This window comes from Sycon ciliatum, chromosome 12 (genome assembly GCF_964019385.1).
Source record: "Sycon ciliatum chromosome 12, ocSycCili1.1, whole genome shotgun sequence".
NCBI lineage: Eukaryota > Metazoa > Porifera > Calcarea > Leucosolenida > Sycettidae > Sycon > Sycon ciliatum.
The window spans coordinates 14,466,088-14,485,253 of NC_088654.1; the positions used below are offsets into that span (position 1 = coordinate 14,466,088).

A 19,166-nucleotide genomic window follows, 5' to 3' on the forward strand; every position below is an offset into this window, starting at 1 on the left:
GCGGGAACGCTGTTTCATTTGGATTTCAACTTTCAAGTTTTGTCGTCAAACTATTTCCAAAGAGGAGAGAATGTGTTTTGGATTGTAACCTTTCTATCTTCATCAAACACGAAAATGGCCGTGGCTTCCTTTCCCGCGGCTGTTGTCTCCATGGCGGAGCAGAACCGTCCCAACGCGGCGGTGTCGCTGGTGATTCTCTGTGACTCGACGTCGAGAATTCTGCTGTGGCGTCCAACCGATGGAACCACAGCAGATCAAGACCGTGCCTGGACAACCCCGTGCACTCAACTGCACGGAGACCAAGACTGCGTTCTGGCATCGCGGAAGCTCTTGAGGGTGAGGCTGTTGGAGGCATTTTGCCGGCTGTGATTTGCTGTCGGCACACGTTCTTTGTCTGCGTTTGTCACAAATTCTCTTTTTTTGTGAAGACAGAATGACGTCGTAAAGTGGCAGTATATGCCAGGGAAGCGTTGTGTCGTGTTACAGTGTATTGTTCTTGTTGGTCAGGCAGTTACAGTAGGTCTACGAGGAGCAGCGTGTGGTTTCCGTACAGTGCGTGCCCATTTTGCCCACTCACTCAGTTTGTCAATTTCTGTACGTGCAATATTGCTTGGACCAAGTAAATAGTTGATCTACAGTGATTTTCGCCGACATGACTGACGACGTAAAGTCGTGGTAAAATCACGCAAAATACGTCATTTTTCAGTGATACCCATGCCGCCCCAATGTACCAATAAGTCACATTCGTTCTAAGTAATTTCGTTTACCCCCTGCTGACGCGATGCGACATGTCAGCATATGGGTTGGGTCCAGAGTGATGATGCAGCACGGCGGGCCTCCACCAACCATTCGGACTCTGCGTCACTGCTGCTCTTACGCAAGGTGCACTCCAGTTCCCTTGCCATGTCCGGCCTAGCGCCGCAACGGATGCGGTCCGTAGCTAGGCAACTATCCGTCACTCAGAACACAATGCTAAACTGTACAGATAGTACTGTATGAATCCTGTAATAGCTAGCCATAGGGGGGGGGGGGGGCACATTTACCACATGACCATAATACGAGACAGCCATGTTGGTTCCCACTCCATGTGCGACTATAGTATATTATTACACACACGCTCACACACACGCACCCTGGTGCGGCACTCTTAGTCGAGCCGAAGTGGTCTCTCGGGACTTCCACGACCTCTGTTTTATATTATATATTTTTATTTACATTGTATTCCGTCTCCTACAGGGCCTTCACCCGGGCCTGGTCAACTCTTTCAAACTCACCGGCGTACTGCGCCTCAACTACGACGCCATCCGGTTGCCAATGGCGACCGAGCGGCGGCAGCAGCAAGACTGTCAGCTGGGAGACGGCGGAGGTGGTGCGGGTGCTGGCCCGACGACCTGCGCGTCCGTGTGTCTGCTGGTGCGTGGCGACTCCACCACGCTGGCTACTGCCGAGGTAAGCAAGTGACATTAATTTTATACAAACCAATTGAAACCATGTATTGGAGTAGTGCAGCCCGTATTTGAAGGATTGCACATACTGTATAAGCAGAAATATTCGTCTGGAATTTAATTTCGTCTTTTTCGTCCAAGGAACCTTTGGGCTAAATTAAGTGCCGGACTAATGTCGATTTGTCCAGCTTTTCTATACACTATTATGATCCATGGACGAAATTTTCAACCGGACGAACTCCTTTTCTTTGCAGTTGGACGAAATTTTCTGCCTCTACAGTACTGTATTTCCCAAGTCCCAAGGTCCGTTGCATGTTCAGTTTTATAAAACAGGACCATTGTATTTCACTTCAGTAATAAGATCCTTCTTTGCAGCTATTGTAAGTCGCACACTCCGTAAGGTCAAGCAACGGGGTGCGACGTACAATTAATTTATTGCTGAAGTGATACTCAATGGTCCTACATGTATATTATAAACCTGAACATGCTCCGGACATTGGTTATTCCAATACTCTCTCTCTCTCTTTCACTCTCTCTTTCTTTCTCCCTCATAGACAACTGTTGAGGTTGCGAATGGTTGCGCCAGGCCACATTCGTTTCGCATTGGCTGGTTCTCGGTGTCGGACTTCCTTGCCGCCAGTCCATCAATGGAGGGTGTGGGATTCTCTGGAGATGCCCGCGTTGCCATCCAACAAGCTTCCGAAGGTAAGCAGTTTTGCTGTGCACCTACGCATGTGCGCGTGTGGTCACATACACACCCGCACACACACACACACACACACACACACACACACACACACACACACACACACACACAATCCTTTGCTCTCCACCCGAGTCTAACCTACGCAAGTGATGAGCTGTCAGAATTATTTTGTTTGTTCATTTTTTTGCTCCTTCAGGTATGCACTGTCTGCCGATGTCGTCTCTCAGCCTGCTGCACTCCAACGTGCTCGTGTCGCGCACGTCCTCGTCCTCGTTCGACGATCCCGGCGAGGACGACGCACTGCGGGATGTCGTTGCCACGGCCTCTGGGACGGCGGGGTCGGGAGCGCAGGGCGAGAAGATCGGCACGGCCGTCACACCGCGGCGTATGCCGGCGGTGACGATCACGTGTGCCACTCCGGACCAGGGCGGCGGCTTTCCCGCGTGCCCGCTGATCGCCGACTGTGCTGGCGTGACGCCCGCCCAGGTCAACTTCCTCGTCAAGTCCGGCTACGGGCTGAAAGGTGAGCGTTGTGCGGTGTTGTGCATGTGGTATATGAACATGGTACTGTTGGAGTCCCTTTTAAAATACGCGCCGGTACACTGACGTTTCAGTGTAGCGTACCTCCACGCGGTCGTAAAATGTGTACTTCATAGCCAATGGACTGTTCAGTAGTCTGTGGCGGCTAATGCCGGCAGAAAAATTGGCAGAATTTGGTACTTTTTCACTCTCTTTCTTTCTAACTGTCTCGTGTTCACATTAGGATTTCGCCTACCGGATTTTTGTTCTCTGTCTATCTGTGTGTGTGTGTGTGCGCGCGCGCGCGTGTGTGTGTGTGTGTGTGTGTCTCTCTCTCTCTCTCTCTCTCTCTCTCTCTCTCTCTCTCTTACTCTCTCTCTCTCTCTTACTCTCTCTCTCTCTCTCTTACTCTCTCTCTCTCTCTCTCTCTCTCTCTCTCTCTCTCTCTCTCTTCTCTCTCTCTCTCTCTCTCCTGTATCTATGTGGTGGGACTCAGAGCAAGCAGAGGTGGCTGGGTTGTTTTCAAGGTGGACGGGCTGTCGCAAGTTCATGAACGCGCAGGTGTTCTTGCAGATGGCCATGGCACCACCAATGTCCATGACGGAAGATGAAGCACAGAGATGTTTCTAGTGAGTGTGGAGTTCTGGGGGGGCAGTTGGATCCCGGGAAGGTACATGTACTAGTACTTTGGCTTGCCAAATTCTGGCAGTGAGCCAGTGCAAGTTGTTGTGCATTGGTCTGGAGCTTGATTGTGATCAGCGGTTGTTTCCGTTTTCCTTTGTTTTGGAGAGCAGGAGCAAGAAGGTGGGGTGCAATACGTTGTGATGAAAGCAGCTGTAACAAATATAGCAAGGGTGCAATGGACGTATTTACTAGTATATGTTGTACACATGACTCGCCTAGAAGTCTTTTATTTTCCCTGTATGTTCTCTTTCACCGCTAGTGTTTTGTAACAATGGAGATCTTCTGCGATGTTGAACATTCCTCACTCAAAAAGTCTTCTTTTTCTCTCTATGTCTTTTTTCACCGCTAGTGCTTTTGTAACGATGAAGATTTTCTGTGATGCTGAACATCACTCAACCAGCAGTTTGTTATTTTTTCTCTTTCTGTCCTCTTTCACCTGTAGTGTTTTGGATGTACACGGCCGTGCAACTCTCACTGTTCTCGATCTGTGTCTTGGTCTCGCCGCTCTGGATCCGGCCACACCGCACGGTGGTGTGTGTGCCGAGGTGAGATGTCGCATGATCTTCAGATACTACGACATCAGCCACGACGGCCGTCTGTCCTTCAGCGAGTTCTGGTGAGTGGAGGCGGTGGTGGCTCTTGTTGATCTATCTGTGTGCGTGTGTGTGTGTGTATTGGTGGGTGTATTTGTTTGTGTGCGTGATTGGGTGGATTTGGGGTTGGGTGGGTGTGATTGGGTGTGTATGTTTGGGGGGGGGGGGGGGGGGGGGTGTTCCTTTTCAATCTGTTTAGTTATGCAGTTCCACGTTGATTTACCTAGCAGATGTTGCATGTTCAAAGCCTACAAGAAGCATCTAGTATGCCTATAGTACATCTGTGGTTCTGGAAGAAGGACTCCATCATCATCATCATCATCATAATTTGGTCGCTTTGACAACAGATGTTTCTCTTGTGTTCTTCGACGTTTGCTCGTGATGTTGCCGTCGCGTGTGTGTGTTTGTGTGTGTGTGTGTGTGTGCATGTTTACCATGCAGTGACATGATAGCTGACATTCGTAGCTGTCGTGGACAGTCCTGTACGCCGGAAGAAGTCAAGCAAGACGCACTCATGGCTGCTCAGTAAGCCCTAGGGGTTTTAAACCCGTGTCGCTTTGGGGATGTTAAACTTTTTCTTGTGTGCTGCGGAGCATGTGTGTGCGTGTGTTGGTGTGTTTGGGGGGGGGGGGGGGGGAGTGTAATGGTGCTACAGTACAAGAATAGTATACCGCGAAGCCTTCAAGGGATGCAAAAACCAGTACTTTTTGGCTGGTGTGCTCTATCTACAAGGTGAAATGGCTGGAAATGGTCTCATGGGGTCTTCACCAATGTACATTCTATCCAATTCAAAGAGAAAAGTGTGTTATCTCCGGGGTACTCTGTTCTGAGCTGTTCCACTGTACATGTACGGCTGTATGGGCTTTGCTGAGTGGCAAGACTGTACCGTATTGTACTTGCTCACTGCTGTAAACTGTCCCCTCCCCTTGGGAGAGGGGACACACACATACACACACACACACACATATATATATATATATGCACACAGTGTTTGTCTGTCTGTCTGTGTGCACGTGTCTGTGCCTCAGGGTGTTTGGTTCAGAGGTGAAGGACAGTCTGGAGTTGACCGACTTGCTGCAGGCCGTTGGGCAGCTGAAGTTCCGCGGCACCTCGTCGCTGTTCCGTCTCAAGCAGTGTCCCATCAACCGTGAGGATACCGGGCAGACTGCATCGGGCAGTACTACACCAGTGGTGAGTGTTGGTCATGTGACACCAGTGGTGAGTGTTGGTCATGTGACACCTGTGGTGAGTGTTGGTCATGTGACATCGGGCAGTACTACACCAGTGGTGAGTATTGGTCATGTGACTACAGTGGTCCCTCTGTAATCCGGCACCATCTGTGCCACGGAAATTCTGCTGGATTGGGGAGGGTGCTGGATTAACAAATCGGATTTAATGCCACAATGTGCATGAAGCGGACATTTTGGCTACTGAAAATTGTGCTGGTTTATAAAGTGCTGGATTAAAGAGGGACGACTGTAGTGCAGTGCAATATGAATTACTGCAAGGGCCGATGCATACTTCATTTCGCTTACGGGAAAGTCATCGCGCGATGGGCCAAATTAGATGAGTTCAAGTCAACTTTTTTGCGATGCGACACGTTTCCCGTACGTGAAATGAAGTATGAATCAGGCTTATATGAACACATTTTGGCCGGAGAGAAGCTTTGGCCGATCTCGAATGGATCGGTAGCCATGGTTCACTTATGCATCATGATGTGCCTCTATGACAAACTTTGGCCTGTTGGTACCAGGCGCCGAAATCAGCGGAATTAAATCGCCAGTGGAAATTGGTTGATTCACAGCATTGCTTCATAGCTGCAGCAGTATATACCTGAAGTCTCTCATCCTTTCCCTGCCCCCCCACGCACACAGGGCAACGACGGAACGGACGCATCGTCACGTCGCCGTGGCAAGCGCCGGAGTCGCGAGACGCGCTTCGAGGCCGCCGCCGACGTGGACATGCAATCTCCGCCGACCACCCCCTCCGGCAAACGTGCACGCATACTGGACGGCGGCAGCAGTCCCGCCGACGGGAGCTCTACCAACGGCGCTGTCGGTGGCCATGGCGACGGCGGCGACAGCAGTGCCGTGGTGAAGACTAGCGCCATGGCAACGAGCAACACGCCGGTCGGACAGCTGCGCAATGCCAAGTGGACGTACGAGTTGGCAGTGCATACGGTGAAGGTACGTTACTGTGTTTGTGTCGTTCTCCAGACATACTTATTTTGCTTTGCGTTTTTGCATCGGATCAGAAGAGGAATGGTGAATAAACCGAAAGTACCAGAGAGAGAGAGAGAGAGAGAGAGAGAGAGAGAGAGAGAGAGAGAGAGAGAGAGTACATTTGTAAAGACAGATAAGTCTAACAAATTAGGACTGAGACCTCTACAGCAGGGTTTTTACGCCTGAAAGCAAGTGCATGATTTTAACAAGCAGGTTGTTAGTCTAGATTTATGCACAGATGGGGAAAAAAGCGCTGAAATTTGGTTATGAATGCAGAAATAATAGGAAAGGATGAAATGAAAGCTCACAACCCTGCACAGCCTTGCGAACTGGGAATGGTGGATTAGGAATGTGGGTTCAACGCTCGAGCAAGCACTCTCCGCCCAAGGTGTTCAACGCACTGCGATAAACGGAGTCCCGTCATACCTCAGAAAAGTGGATCTTCCGACCAGTGTTTTTGTTGACGTCGCAGCCAGATGATGTTTCTTCGCAGAGACGTCTTGCTGCACAAATGACAAATAAATGTTATTCTTCGATTAGAAAAACCAAGCGCTTTCAGAGCCCTCCTAAGAGAGTCCGGGATGAAATCACACACACCTACGTCAACCGAGAAAGAAACGACCTGCCACCCGTTTGCTCGGCATTGATCGGCCAGATCCACATAACGTCACCGTCTGTCCTTCCCTTGTTACTGACACTGAATCTATCCTCAGCACAAACTGTCAACACTTTCCAGAATATAATCCTACGACTCGTAGAGTACAGAACTATATCTGGTCTTAGGGTGGTAAGTGCAACACAGCTAGGGAAAGAAATCTTTGCACTAACTGAGTCGACAAGAAGTTTCCAGTCTGAGGCCGCCGACAGGAGATCAGTCGTAACCAACTTTCGTCTGGGCTGAACGTGAACTGGCTTCTCTCCCGCCTTGCGGAACAAGATGAAGTCAAGCTCTTTTGAATTTTCGGTTTGTACTGTGTATGCAGCATTGCGGACGTGAATCTCCTCACACATGTTCCTGACGATGACCCCGGGTGCATTGCCGTGCCTCCAGGCAGAGAGAGGACGGTGTCAACAAAAGCAGAGGAATAGAATAGAATAGAGACACGCCCAGCCTCCTGTTCAGTGCTTTGTGAAAATGACTTTATTCACTACCTGCCGGTGAGAATAGTTCTCGAGGTGATATTTGCCCGAGAGGATTTCAGGGACAATGCAGGCTCTGTAGAACTCTTCGACTTTAGGAGCTTCTGCTTCCAATACCTCAGCGTCAAATGCAACATTGCACATGTTCCACACCACCGGAGAAGACAACAACGAAAAAGCGCACCACGGAACACCAATGACGGCCATTCCCCTTGTACTTGGGCAAAGTGCTTGTGCGCTTCGCTGCGTGTGAGCTCTCCCTCCACTTCTTGCGTGAAGAAGCCCTTGCCGTACTTCCGCCGAAGGATGTCACAAAGACGAGAACTTGTCAAGCAACCATTGTGGAGAAGACGCCATGTGTCATCCTTGCCTTGTTTACGTGTGATCTCCTCTATGAGTGCCGCCACGTCTGGTGTCAGAGCGAAGTTTGTTGTGAAAGACTTCTTGACATCGCAGAGCGGCAGGGCTGTTGACACAGGCTGACGGGTCAATTTGCTCCGCCAGTGCATAGTTAAATATCACATGGTTCCACAGGTCTTGCCAAGTTGGGTTGTGGTCACTGTAATGGTGGCTGTCACCACATAGAGATACATGCCATGCCGTGTAGGGTAAAACACTGGAGATATGGCTTACGTGCAAACGAAGCGCAGTAAACAAAATCAAAACGTTTTTCAATTGCACTTCACAGCGAAAAGTTACTGTAAAACATGTAAATTTCGATGTAACTTTAACTTCGGTCATTTCGGTAGAAAAACCAGGCACCTAATTATAGGTTAGTGCATGGCAGGAAGGGCCTTATGGCTTGTTAGTGCCCGACAGGTTAGCCTGAGGGCCGTAGGCCCGAGGGCTACCCTGAAGGGCACAAACAAGCCATAAGACCCTCCCTGCCATGCACTAACTGTTTTAGAACGAGGTTACATGCACTATGTCACTTCCATCATGCTTGTGTACCATTATATTGGGTAGTTTTGTGGTTTGTGTGCAGAGTCACTTGGTGTGGTATGAAAGAATACTTTCTTCTGATAAGTTATGGTGACTCAGCACCACTTAGGAGTACTAAAAGTAGAATAGGAGCAAATGAAATGCTGGGCTCTTACTGCGAGCTTCATTCTTATTCATAGCTTGTGGAGCTATTTAGGGGCTTTGAGAGCCCCTTGTCGATACCTCTAATGACTTTGATCTTTGGTTTTTATAGGGTTCCGCAAGCTGTTGACAAAGGAAATTCGCACAGATGAAAGAATACGGGAGGCAAAAGCCTTACACACTTCTGAAATGCGTAGCTTTTAGTAGTACACCGTACATTTTATGCAGAGTTCATTATCTGCACCGTACTATAATGCATACAGGGAGTTGTACGCACCCATTTAGAGTATCTTCAGCGGGCTTTAAACTAATCCAAGGCCCTTGGCGGGAATGTCGCTGATTGGTCGTTTGCTGGACAACGAGACAGACCTCGTTCTAAATTTGGATAACACCTAAAAGGCACTAGAGTATGCACTGTATGTGATGGGAAACCTGGTCACCTAATTCTACATTACACCTGAAACCTGGCACTGTGCCTGACACCGAAAATTTAATACACCGAAAATGACATGTTTTACAGTATTCTCGTGATCAACACGTGGCTGGCGGGTCCGTGGCTCTCGATCGGCATACCATCGTCCAGCTAACGAGCTCAGGGAGCTGGCGGTGGTTGAAAAAGAAAAAAAAATTCACGGTTCGCGTGAGACTCGGCCAAAGGCCCAGTTTTCCGCATCCGCAGGAACGCCACCACCCTCTTGGATCAAGGTGGTTGAAAGCCGGATTTAAAACCAGTTGTGTTTTAGTGTAAAACTCTCGCCACTCCGGAGACATATTTTCCACACCTGTGTACTATTATTAATATTACCTTCCTATCATACCCTGGTTTCTCATCATTGTGTTGCTTTTGCCCGTAAAAGAGGCTGTTTCCCATGGCTTTGAGTAGTAGTTCGCATGCGCTGACTCCAAAACACGGGAATCTCAAAAATGCCGGCCACCTGTGAAGCTCAGTGAGCTTGGAGAGCTTTGGAGTACTGTAAAAGCCATATTTATGACGAAGTGCTAATTCTAACGAGTTAACGAGGAGAACTCTGTCGTTAAAATCGAAATCGTTATACAGAAATCGATACAATACTGTTGCTATTGAGCTTTGAGAATGAGTGAGAATCGTTACCTTTGGTACACGTAAACCAGTCAATTTTAGGAAATCGTTATAATATATGCCCCCCGTTAGAATAATGGCTTTTACAGTATCTCCTAAAAATTCGGAGAGGATATTAGAACACTTATCAGGGAGTAGAACCAAAGAGGGGAAGGTGCGCGCAGCGGAAATGTGCACAAGCTAAGTCCCACGGCAACAAAGAATGCCGACTGTTACCGGACGATGACGAGACCAGCCTCTTTGGTCCTACCCAACCTTGAGCCTTCCAAGGTGAAAGGCTGTTGGTTTGCACACTGGAGATGTGTTAGAGCTAGGTCTTACTCTTAGGCCGTTGAATGTTATCAGGGAGTCTCAAACTTTTCCGAGAGAATTTTAGAATGCACCTTACAAAAGCTTCTAAAGCCTGATTCATATTTCATGTCGCGTACGGGAAACACGTCGCGTCACGAAAAACAGTTGATCTGACTCAACTATTTCGCGTACGGGAAACCCATTGCGCGATGGGTTTCCCGTACGCGAAACGAAGTATGAATCGGCCTTTAGGCAATGAAGGGGGTGCGACTTACAGCCGAGCGTGACTTCCTCTGACTGGGTATGTGATTATTTTTGAAACGATATGGCTCAGTACGAAGTAGTGGTTGCGACTTCGGCGATAATTTGTAAGAAAGGGTTTGCTCCCCACACCGGAGCTCGCGCTATTCCGCCGACTTTACTTGACACTTGACTGACTCACGACTGCCATCCAGAGCACACGGGAAGTCCATCGAACCTTCGACTCGGCAAACCTGCAAGAAAGCACCACTCCCTGCTCAATACACAGTGTTTCGGGGAATTCACCCCTCATCAGTTGAGCTTGAGTAGGCTGAGGAAGATTGTGCCTGAAGAGCACCACTTATATAGTGCTCTCCAGGCACAAACATCACCAGGGACACAGACTTACAGAGACGCTCCGTTTCCAGCGCGACAAACACCTCGTGAACACCCGAGATAGCAGCGTGAGTCAGTGTCGCTCCTGGACGGTGAGACAGACGTCGAGGACCCTCGGTCATTCGCAACGCTGTCACCTCCAAACCAACTAGTCGCAAGCCCGCGCTGGGCACAACAGTACGAAGTAGTGGTTGCGACTTCGGCGATAATTTGTAAGAAAGGGTTTGCTCCCCACACCGGAGCTCGCGCTATTCCGCCGACTTTACTTGACACTTGACTGACTCACGACTGCCATCCAGAGCACACGGGAAGTCCATCGAACCTTGGCTCAGACCTGAAAATGTGGTGCCACTTATAATCCTGGAAATGCGGTATATTTACCACAGCTTTGTGATAAATGTGTCTTTACCCCTGCCCCTCTTACCTCTCTCTCCTTTTATCAAATCATTGCTACCCAACATATTTGGACAGAAATGTTCTCTTTGTTCAATGCTTTGGCCTATCCGTTCCGTCTTTCTCTCTCTCTCTCTCTCTCTCTCTCTCTCTCTCTCTCTCTCCTCTGCACTCTTCTAGATTCGTCGTTCTGGCACGCTAGCTGACGTCCAGGCGTTGCTTGATCCTCGTCTGAACTACGTATCTGGTTCCATTCGGCCCGGCATGGTCTCTGCTGGCTTGACGCGCAACGGTGGGGCCAGGGACCATGACGTGGCAGCTAAGCCCAAGTTTGATCGGCTGACTTCTATCGCTGCCTTCAACTCGGTATGTGTGTGTGTTGGTGTGTTGTTGTTGTTTCTAATCTTTATTCTCACGATGTTGTGTGTTGGTGTGTGTGTGTGTGGGGGGGGGGGGGGTGTTGTGGGTGGATTGATGTGTCTTGGTGTTTACTGATCCCAGTATCCTAGCTCAGACGTGTGCAGTACCAGTTACGGTCTTGTGATCGGGACTAAGAAATACCAATACATTGTTTAGCATACTTTCCATGTGACCGCGTTCTTTCTAAAACGTCTTCTATCCTGCTCTCTTTCTGTGTGTGTGTGTGTGTGTGTGTGTGTATGTACATCTCTCTCTCTCTCTCTCTCTCTCTCTCTCTCTCTCTCTCTCTCTCTCTCTCTCTCTCTCTCTCTCTCTCTCTCTCTCTCTCTCTCTCTCTCTCTCTCTCTCTCTTGATGTGTGCGTGTGTTTGTGTGACTAACTAACCATTCCTTGCTATCTAGAAATCTCGCCCGAACGAGCTCATGGGTGGTCTTCGCTACTTTGAGAGTCAGATCACGCCTTCAGATGGATCCAACGCCACCCCCAAGGCCAGCTTCGACTGGGGTGTTGTCAAGAAAGAGGCACTGGGAAGGTCGCTGCTCGCCATCTGCCGCAGCGTACGGCAGATCTTCGCTTCCGAGCCGCGTCTTCTTCGCCTGGCGTCGCCGACGTATATCCTTGGTGAGACACGCTTACATATACCAAGAGTACATACCGTAAAACGGGTGATTTTAGCGACATAAAAACCCTAGCGAATTTAGCGATCGACTCATTTTCGCTAAAGTTTCAAGTCGCTAATACGTTGAGACATTAGTAGTGCACTGGTGATCCGTGAGTAAAATCGCTGCAAATCGCTAAAATAAAACGTCGCTGACCGGCTGACAATGGGAAAACGCTAAAATTAATAGTCGCTAGAATCACCCGTTCTACAGTACCGTAATGTCGCGTATAAAACCAGGTGCTTACGGCCGTATAAGCCGGGGTTCAAACTACTGTAAAACGTGTGATTTTCGGTGTAACTTTAATTTCGGTGATTTCGGTAGAGAAATCGGGCACCTAAATTTGAGTAACACCTAAAAGTCACTAGAGTATGCACTGTATGTGAAGGAAACGCTGGTCACCTAACTCTAAATTACACCTGAAACCTGGCAGGTCCCTGGCACCGAAATTTTAATGCACGTAAAATTACATGTTTTACGGTATGCTTCTATTCAAAACATTCTTCTATGTCAACATCATCAGTCTGCACTGTGCAGTGCATACTGCCAGGCATTTACTTGCACGAATTTGCAGAGATCGGCTTCTATTCAAATTGTGCTTCTGTGTCACGGCCCGCTTCGAAAATTCGGCTTCTATTCGAGTCATGCTTTTATACGCGACTCTACAGTAACGCCCAGGAGTGCAACTGCCTGCACAGCCTCTATACAGAACTGCGACAGCAGATCTTCACATCACGTGACATAGTTCAAACGGTTACGCTGGCAAGCAGTGCAAAGCGACCACAAGAGAGTTGAACCCAAAGCGGGTTGTTGCGTACAACCCAGCATCCACCATGCACGGGGTGCGAATAGTGTGCACGGGTTCGGCACGTGATGTGACGTTCTGCCGTCGCAGTCCCCATAGCTGGAGTTGCACACTCTTGGGGTGGGGGGGGGGGGGGGGGTTATGTGCTCTTGCCGGTACTGCTAATCCTCTCCTTGCACATGCACTCACTCGTACCTCAGTTATCCGGACACCAAAGTCACGGACATATCGGTCTACCGGGCACTCTTTGGGCGAGTTTTAGTGGCAGTATTACCACCCCTTGTTACTTTCAGTGGAAATAGTGGCATCACATGCCTCATCTCTTTGTGCCCTCCAAGTGGGAAATGTTCGGAAATCGACTCGTGTCGTCAAACTTTCAACTCTTACAGTAAGAAATAAAAAGGACCAAGGAACTACAAGTTACGCTATAATGTCCACTAGCACCACGAGTTACTAAACAATCAGCTCATGCGATAACATTGCACGAACGTCAGTATCGTCGGTCAGTATCGTGGAATGTTATCGCATGAGCTGATTGTTTAGTAACTGGTGGTGTTAGTGGACATTATAGCATAACTTGCAGTTCCTTGGTCCTTTCTATTTCTTATAAATTAATCCTTGGCTCTCCATCCGAGTCCATTCTTACAGTAAGCAGAGTGTTTGTCGCCGTATTCTACTCATCGCCATGTCTCTGCCCGCTTGTTGTTGCTAGGTGATATCCATGGCAACTATCCCGACTTGGTCTCGTTTGAAAAGGCGCTGTGGCGGACAGGGCCTCTCCTGGCACCGTGCCAGTTTCTGTTTCTCGGTGACTACGTGGACCGAGGCGATCATGGCGTTGAGGTTAGTACCACGGCCTCGACCAGTCCGAATATCCGCACAGTATGAACACTATCCGATTTAGGTAAAACAATTTTTTTTAACTGTGAGATGATGGCCGTGAATGAGTGTGGACTCTAAGTTGCAACACAGCTTTTCTCTCTCTCTCTCTCTCTCTCTCTCTCTCTCTCTCTCTCTCTTTACTGTCTCTTTACTGTCCTAAATTTGAGATGTATTCACCACTTGACCTTGCTCTCCCGTTGCTGTTACTGTTGCTGTCGTCAGGTGGTGGCCTATCTCTTTTCCCAGAAGCTGCTTGCACCGGACAAGATGTTCTTGATTCGTGGCAATCACGAGATTCGTGCCATACAGGAGATGCACACGTTCAAAACGTAGGTCACCACGGACCCCTGGCCGGTCACTAGCCATACTAGTACATCTCCTGCTTGTATGCACATTTTGTTTGTAATACAGGCCTAGCGACTGGCAGACATACACCAGTACATAGCCAAGCCACACAACACAGGAGCAAGACATGATACTGATGCTAACGTTTCGACCAGACAGAGACAGAGGGACAAAGAGAGAGAAACAAACACACGCACAGAGACATAGGGACAAAGAGAGAGAGACACACACACACGCACGCACAGAGAAGTATATACATCTGTAATTGTGATCTGTGTCTGTGTGCTGGCCAGGACACAAACAAATGCGACATCCCACTGCACTCTCGAACAGACATAGTATCTGCCAGAAATGCAGCAGAGAATGTGGCCTCTTCTCCTAATGAGGAGCATGGCCTCTACCTTTTCAAGATGTAAGAAATGATGTTGTCTGTCTTGCATGCTCTTTCCCGCAGGGAGTGCTGTCAGAAGTTTGGTGAGCATCTGGGGGAAGAGATTTGGGAGATGATGAACAGTGTCTTTGACGTACTGCCGCTCGCTGCTGTTGTTGATGATCAGGTAGGTGTGTGTGTGTGTGTGTGTGTGTGTGTGTGTGTGTGTGTGTGTGTGTGTGAGGGGGGGGGGGGGGGGGGGGTGCTTAGGTGTGTGTTGCTTTCCTGGGTATGCATAATGGCATTCTTGTTCCCTTATCTCTCTCTCTCTCTCTCCCCTTACCTTTGGAAACACTGCACGTTTTTCGCTGTGTTCAATCGGGCCATTCACAGAGCCACATGAATTTCAGACCTACGAATTGATTGCTTGTCCTTTTCCGCTGTATTTTTTCTTTCCCTTCTCCGACTATAGATTTTCTGTGTTCACGGCGGTATTCCAATGCCTGTTCATGGTAATGGACTGTTATCAGTCATTGACAGCATCCCTGTTGAACTGCATGAACCAGAGGAGCAGAGTCAGCTAGCCTGGGAGCTCATGTGGAGTGACCCTGTCAGGTGAAGACAAAGAGTAGGGTGGTGGTGGATGGGTGTGTGTGTGTGTATGGGAGTGTGCAGTGCTCGTGGTTGCTAGGTTTGTCTGCTTTGTTTTTGCAACACTGGGGATACAGGCATTTCTGCGGCACTGTGTATCCAAGGTCTGATATCTGGTATAGGAATCGCCTATGCAGGGTCCTAGAAAATAGCACTATGTGGGCAGAACATATTCTTTGGACCTAGACGAAATTATTCATGGGCTTAGTTTTCTACTCATACAGTATGGTATTGTTCCGGCGTATAAGCCACACTTTGAACACTCAAAATTCACCCAAAGGGGGGGGGGGGGGGGTTGCGGCTTATGCATGTACTCCGATGGTCAAATTAACGGTTATAAATAAAATAGGGTAGATGTTTGTATTTCGTGGCAAAAAATGGGGGGGGGGCTTTATACTCCGGAAAATACGGTATTTCATTTCCCATAATACTGTCATGGACATTAAAACCCATCGAGAAGTCAAGTGGCCTCGGGACGCTGGCCTTGCAGCCGTGAGCACTGCTGTTCCGTTTTTGCAGCGAGCACGTGAACTAAGTACGGCGTGTGTACGTGCTGCGGTTGTGTTGTTGTGCCCACTGCAGATCTACCGACCTGTCTGCAGAGGAAGAATCAGAGCTAGCCAAGGGCGGTGGCTTTGCTCCTAACCATCAGAGAATGACAGCACACGTCTTCAGGTAAGTTTACTGCTGTCTAGTCTCTGCATGCATAGCGTTTGCGTTTCCTGAAGGTTGTCATCCTCTCATTGAATTTGAGGCGAGTTTTACTGAAAGTATTTCTAAGTTTTTTTTTGCTGGGCACCAAGGTGCCGGCACGTGATTCGTAACATTTCTACCCTTCAGTTGCACACACACACACACACACACACACACACACACACACACACACACATAAATCCTGTGCAGGATAGGTTTTCGGAGTGCCTGGATGGCCCTCCGGTGTGGAGTAGAGAGGACAGTTTTCAGTGCATTGATTGAAGTACTGTATGGACAAGTTTCATTTGGAATGAACTTTCGCTATATTCGCTAGGGGGCACGAAATAACTAAACTTTGTACCAAGCTAAAGATTTTTCTGACTTTCGGGGTGACAGACCTCGCCCAAAAACCAAATTTCGAACGTATCGAACCTGCTGGTGGAGTGATCTAACGAAAATTTGTACTTATACAGTAGGCCTAAATTTTTGTTGATTTGCTTTTTGTGCCTTTTTATAATTCCGCTCAGTGCGGATGCGTTGGAAGATTTCCTGCGTCGCAATCAGCTCTCCTATGTCATACGGGCACACGAAGTCAAGCAAGCCGGTTTCCAGGTAGGGTGCCGTCGGTGATCTGTCTGTGTGTGTGTGTGTACGTGTGTGCATGTGTTTGTGTGCATGTGTTTGTGTGCCGCTATGTGCGTCGGCTTTCACGGGCCTTCACGCTGCTCGGTGTGTGTGTGTGTGTGTGTGTGTGTGTTGGTTTCTTGGCTGGCGTGCCGCTGATTCCACTCAGTGCATCATCACTAAAGTTTGTACCAAGCTAAAGATTTTTTTCTGACGTTCGGGGTGACAGACCTCGACTAAAAACGAGAAAAAAATTCTTCAATCTTGTCGCCATCAATAATTTATCCATCTTTGTCATGGGACTACCTATTACTAAATTTGTGCAGAAAGTGATCATGGCATGTGGACAGTGGAATCAACATGGCCGACGTCATGTGACCCATAGATACGGGGGTTGAGACTAACAAGGCTGTCCTGTGTGGTCATGTGACAGGTGTGAAACCACTCTGTAGTCCACTCACTAGTCCACTCACTGGTGTCAACATCATTGGCAACTTTACAACTTTTATTTGGCCGCCTGTGTTTCTCATGTTCCTTCCTCCATCGTCTTTAGTGCTTGACTTCCTTTATCATCATGCTTCTGTTGTCGTTGCTCTTGTGGTGGTGGTGATGGTGGTGTTGTTCTTGTCATTGTTTTTGTGGGGGTGGTGGTGATGGTGATGGTCATTGTGTGCTGGTGGTGGTGGTGGTGATGGTGATGGTCATTGTGTGCTGGTGGTGGTGCTGTCATTCTTGTTCTTGTGGTGGTGGTGTTGTTGTTCTTGTGGTGTTGTTTTTGTCGTTGTTTTTGTGGAAGTGGTGGTAATGGTCATTGTGTGCTGGTGATGGTCATTGTGTGTTGGTGGTGGTGCTGTTCGTCTTGTTCTTGTGGTGGTGTTGTGCTGATCATCGTCGTTGTGTCCAGGTTCAACAGAAAGGACGCCTCCTGACGGTCTTCTCCTCCAGCCACTACTGCGGCGGCGTCAACGAGGCCGCTTGCATTCTCGCCGACCGCCACAAGCTGCGCATGATCCGCCTCGACTCCAGCTAGTGGGCCAGTGAGTCAGCGCGAGGCCTTGAGCCGCTGGCAGCATCCTTGCTAGCGCCTGACACTACCGGGAGCCGCACGACCCACCGGCCAGGTTGGTCAGTGGCACTTTCTGGGTATGAACGCCGTTCGTTCGTTGCTCGCTTTTGCGTGTTCTCGTGCGTGCCGGGCAAGATGTACCACGCGATCATCCGCCGTTGGGTGCAGTCTATTGCTGGTACTGCTCCGTGTGGCTGTCGGTGTGTGTCGTTGTCAGGCATACTCGTCACCCGTCATTTCTGGTCTCATCATTGTGTCATGAGGCATAGTCGTGACCTCTTGTCGTGATGTACCGTCATGACTCATCATTGTGTTGTGAGTCATAGCCGTGACTCATCATTGTGTCGTGAGGCACACACGCACGCACGCTCTCTTGCACCGTTGTTTTACGCATCTCCTTGTGTCTCAGCCGTGACTATTGCGTGCAACTAACTATCTAACCCATCCAATTGACCGTTTCAGCGTGCCTGCACGTCAGGTACAGTCAATATGCCTGAACACTCGCGCACACAGCACTCGTGCACACAGCTCTTATCTCCATATCCTACCACCAGTCTCAGACCTAGAGAAATGAATATTTATCCTCTCTTTTTTCTTCTTCTTTTTTTACGACTTCTGACTAGATCTATCCTCCCGGTAAAAAAACCCGTTGCGTATATCTACAATGTCGTTTCAGTGAGTTGATAGTTTGACTGGCGTTTATAGCGATCTTTTACGTGTTGTATCCGCGCACCGAGTACCACATCCTACATTGTTCCATTAGAAACTCATTGCCACCAGGGCGGAGTCATCCCTCCTTGACTTTGTTTCTAGATATCGAAGCAATTTCGCCCCTGGCCGGTACCTGTCCTGGCGTGTGCAAGCTAAGCTCCGGCCGCACGCTGGCCAGCTTGCTGTGCCTGTGTGCGTGCTCGCATGCTGCACACTGCCGTGCATTGTAATAACCCGCAGTGGGCTAGTGATGACGCAGCGTGTCGCAACAATCTCATGGCTTGGACTAGCCCCGGCTCTGGAAACCGTACCGACACAATGGCTGGGCGCTCCTAATGTACCCGATATCCGGAACTTTTCTCTGAACTTCCTTCCAGCAATCTCTGAAACTGCAGCCTGCTTTAGCTCTTTGCGTGCTGCTTGGTTTCGCTTCTTGTACTCTTTTCTTCTCTTTCAGTGTCCGACTTTCCTTCAGGCTGTTGTGAAGGTCTGCAGCTCTGTGCGTTTCGTTCCGCCTTTCTGCATTGTGCGCTGTACACACTGCTGGTACTTTTCTCTTTCCTTCTCCTCCTTCTTCAGCTTCTCTGTTCTTTGCTGGTGTTTTTACCTCTTTTGAGATTGTGTTTGAGTGAGTTGATTGAAATCACTGGAAATGATTCTACTGAGAAATAATGAAAGATATAAGCCTGCCGAAGCATGAAATCAAGAGTTCCTAACCCCCAAGAGTGGGGGTTATGAACTCTTGATGGAATGTGCAGCTGTCATGGCTGACTGCTAGTGAATGGAGCCCGGGCCCTATGCATACAGTGGAGCCGCGCACCCAAGGATGTTGTTTCCAAGGGGTTACCATAGGACGTTCTTACTTTCTCAGCAATCTGGCAGTATTTGTATGGCACGTTCTTTTAAAAAAATCATGCTGGATCATTATGTATCTCAAATGGTGCCAGAACACATACTGCAGTTCTTTCAAAACTTGAGGTCGTTGTGTTCTTAGCACTTCCGGCTGGACGCTCTTGGGCTCCATGTTCTTCTGTGCGCGACTCTACATCGTACTGCACCTGTATTGACGTGTAGGGCATAGCGACCCGGGTGTAGTACAGTACATGACGTATTGTACAACATTCAGACC

The 19,166-nt window shown here is 48.8% G+C and overlaps 1 protein-coding gene across 1 annotated transcript; it reads left to right on the forward strand.

The window, feature by feature from the left end:
• Positions 1-31: 31 nt before the first annotated feature.
• LOC135827834 (uncharacterized) lies at positions 32-18,683 on the forward strand. Its single transcript, XM_065340263.1, has 18 exons — positions 32-336; positions 1,237-1,449; positions 2,000-2,150; positions 2,348-2,674; positions 3,167-3,299; positions 3,797-3,970; positions 4,389-4,472; positions 4,976-5,138; positions 5,822-6,133; positions 10,992-11,177; positions 11,633-11,852; positions 13,408-13,538; positions 13,800-13,906; positions 14,377-14,479; positions 14,765-14,907; positions 15,526-15,618; positions 16,164-16,248; positions 17,165-18,683. The coding sequence occupies exons 1-18, from the start codon at positions 115-117 to the stop codon at positions 17,288-17,290; spliced, it is 2,973 nt and encodes a 990-aa protein (XP_065196335.1). The 5' UTR covers positions 32-114; the 3' UTR covers positions 17,291-18,683.
• Positions 18,684-19,166: the final 483 nt, after the last annotated feature.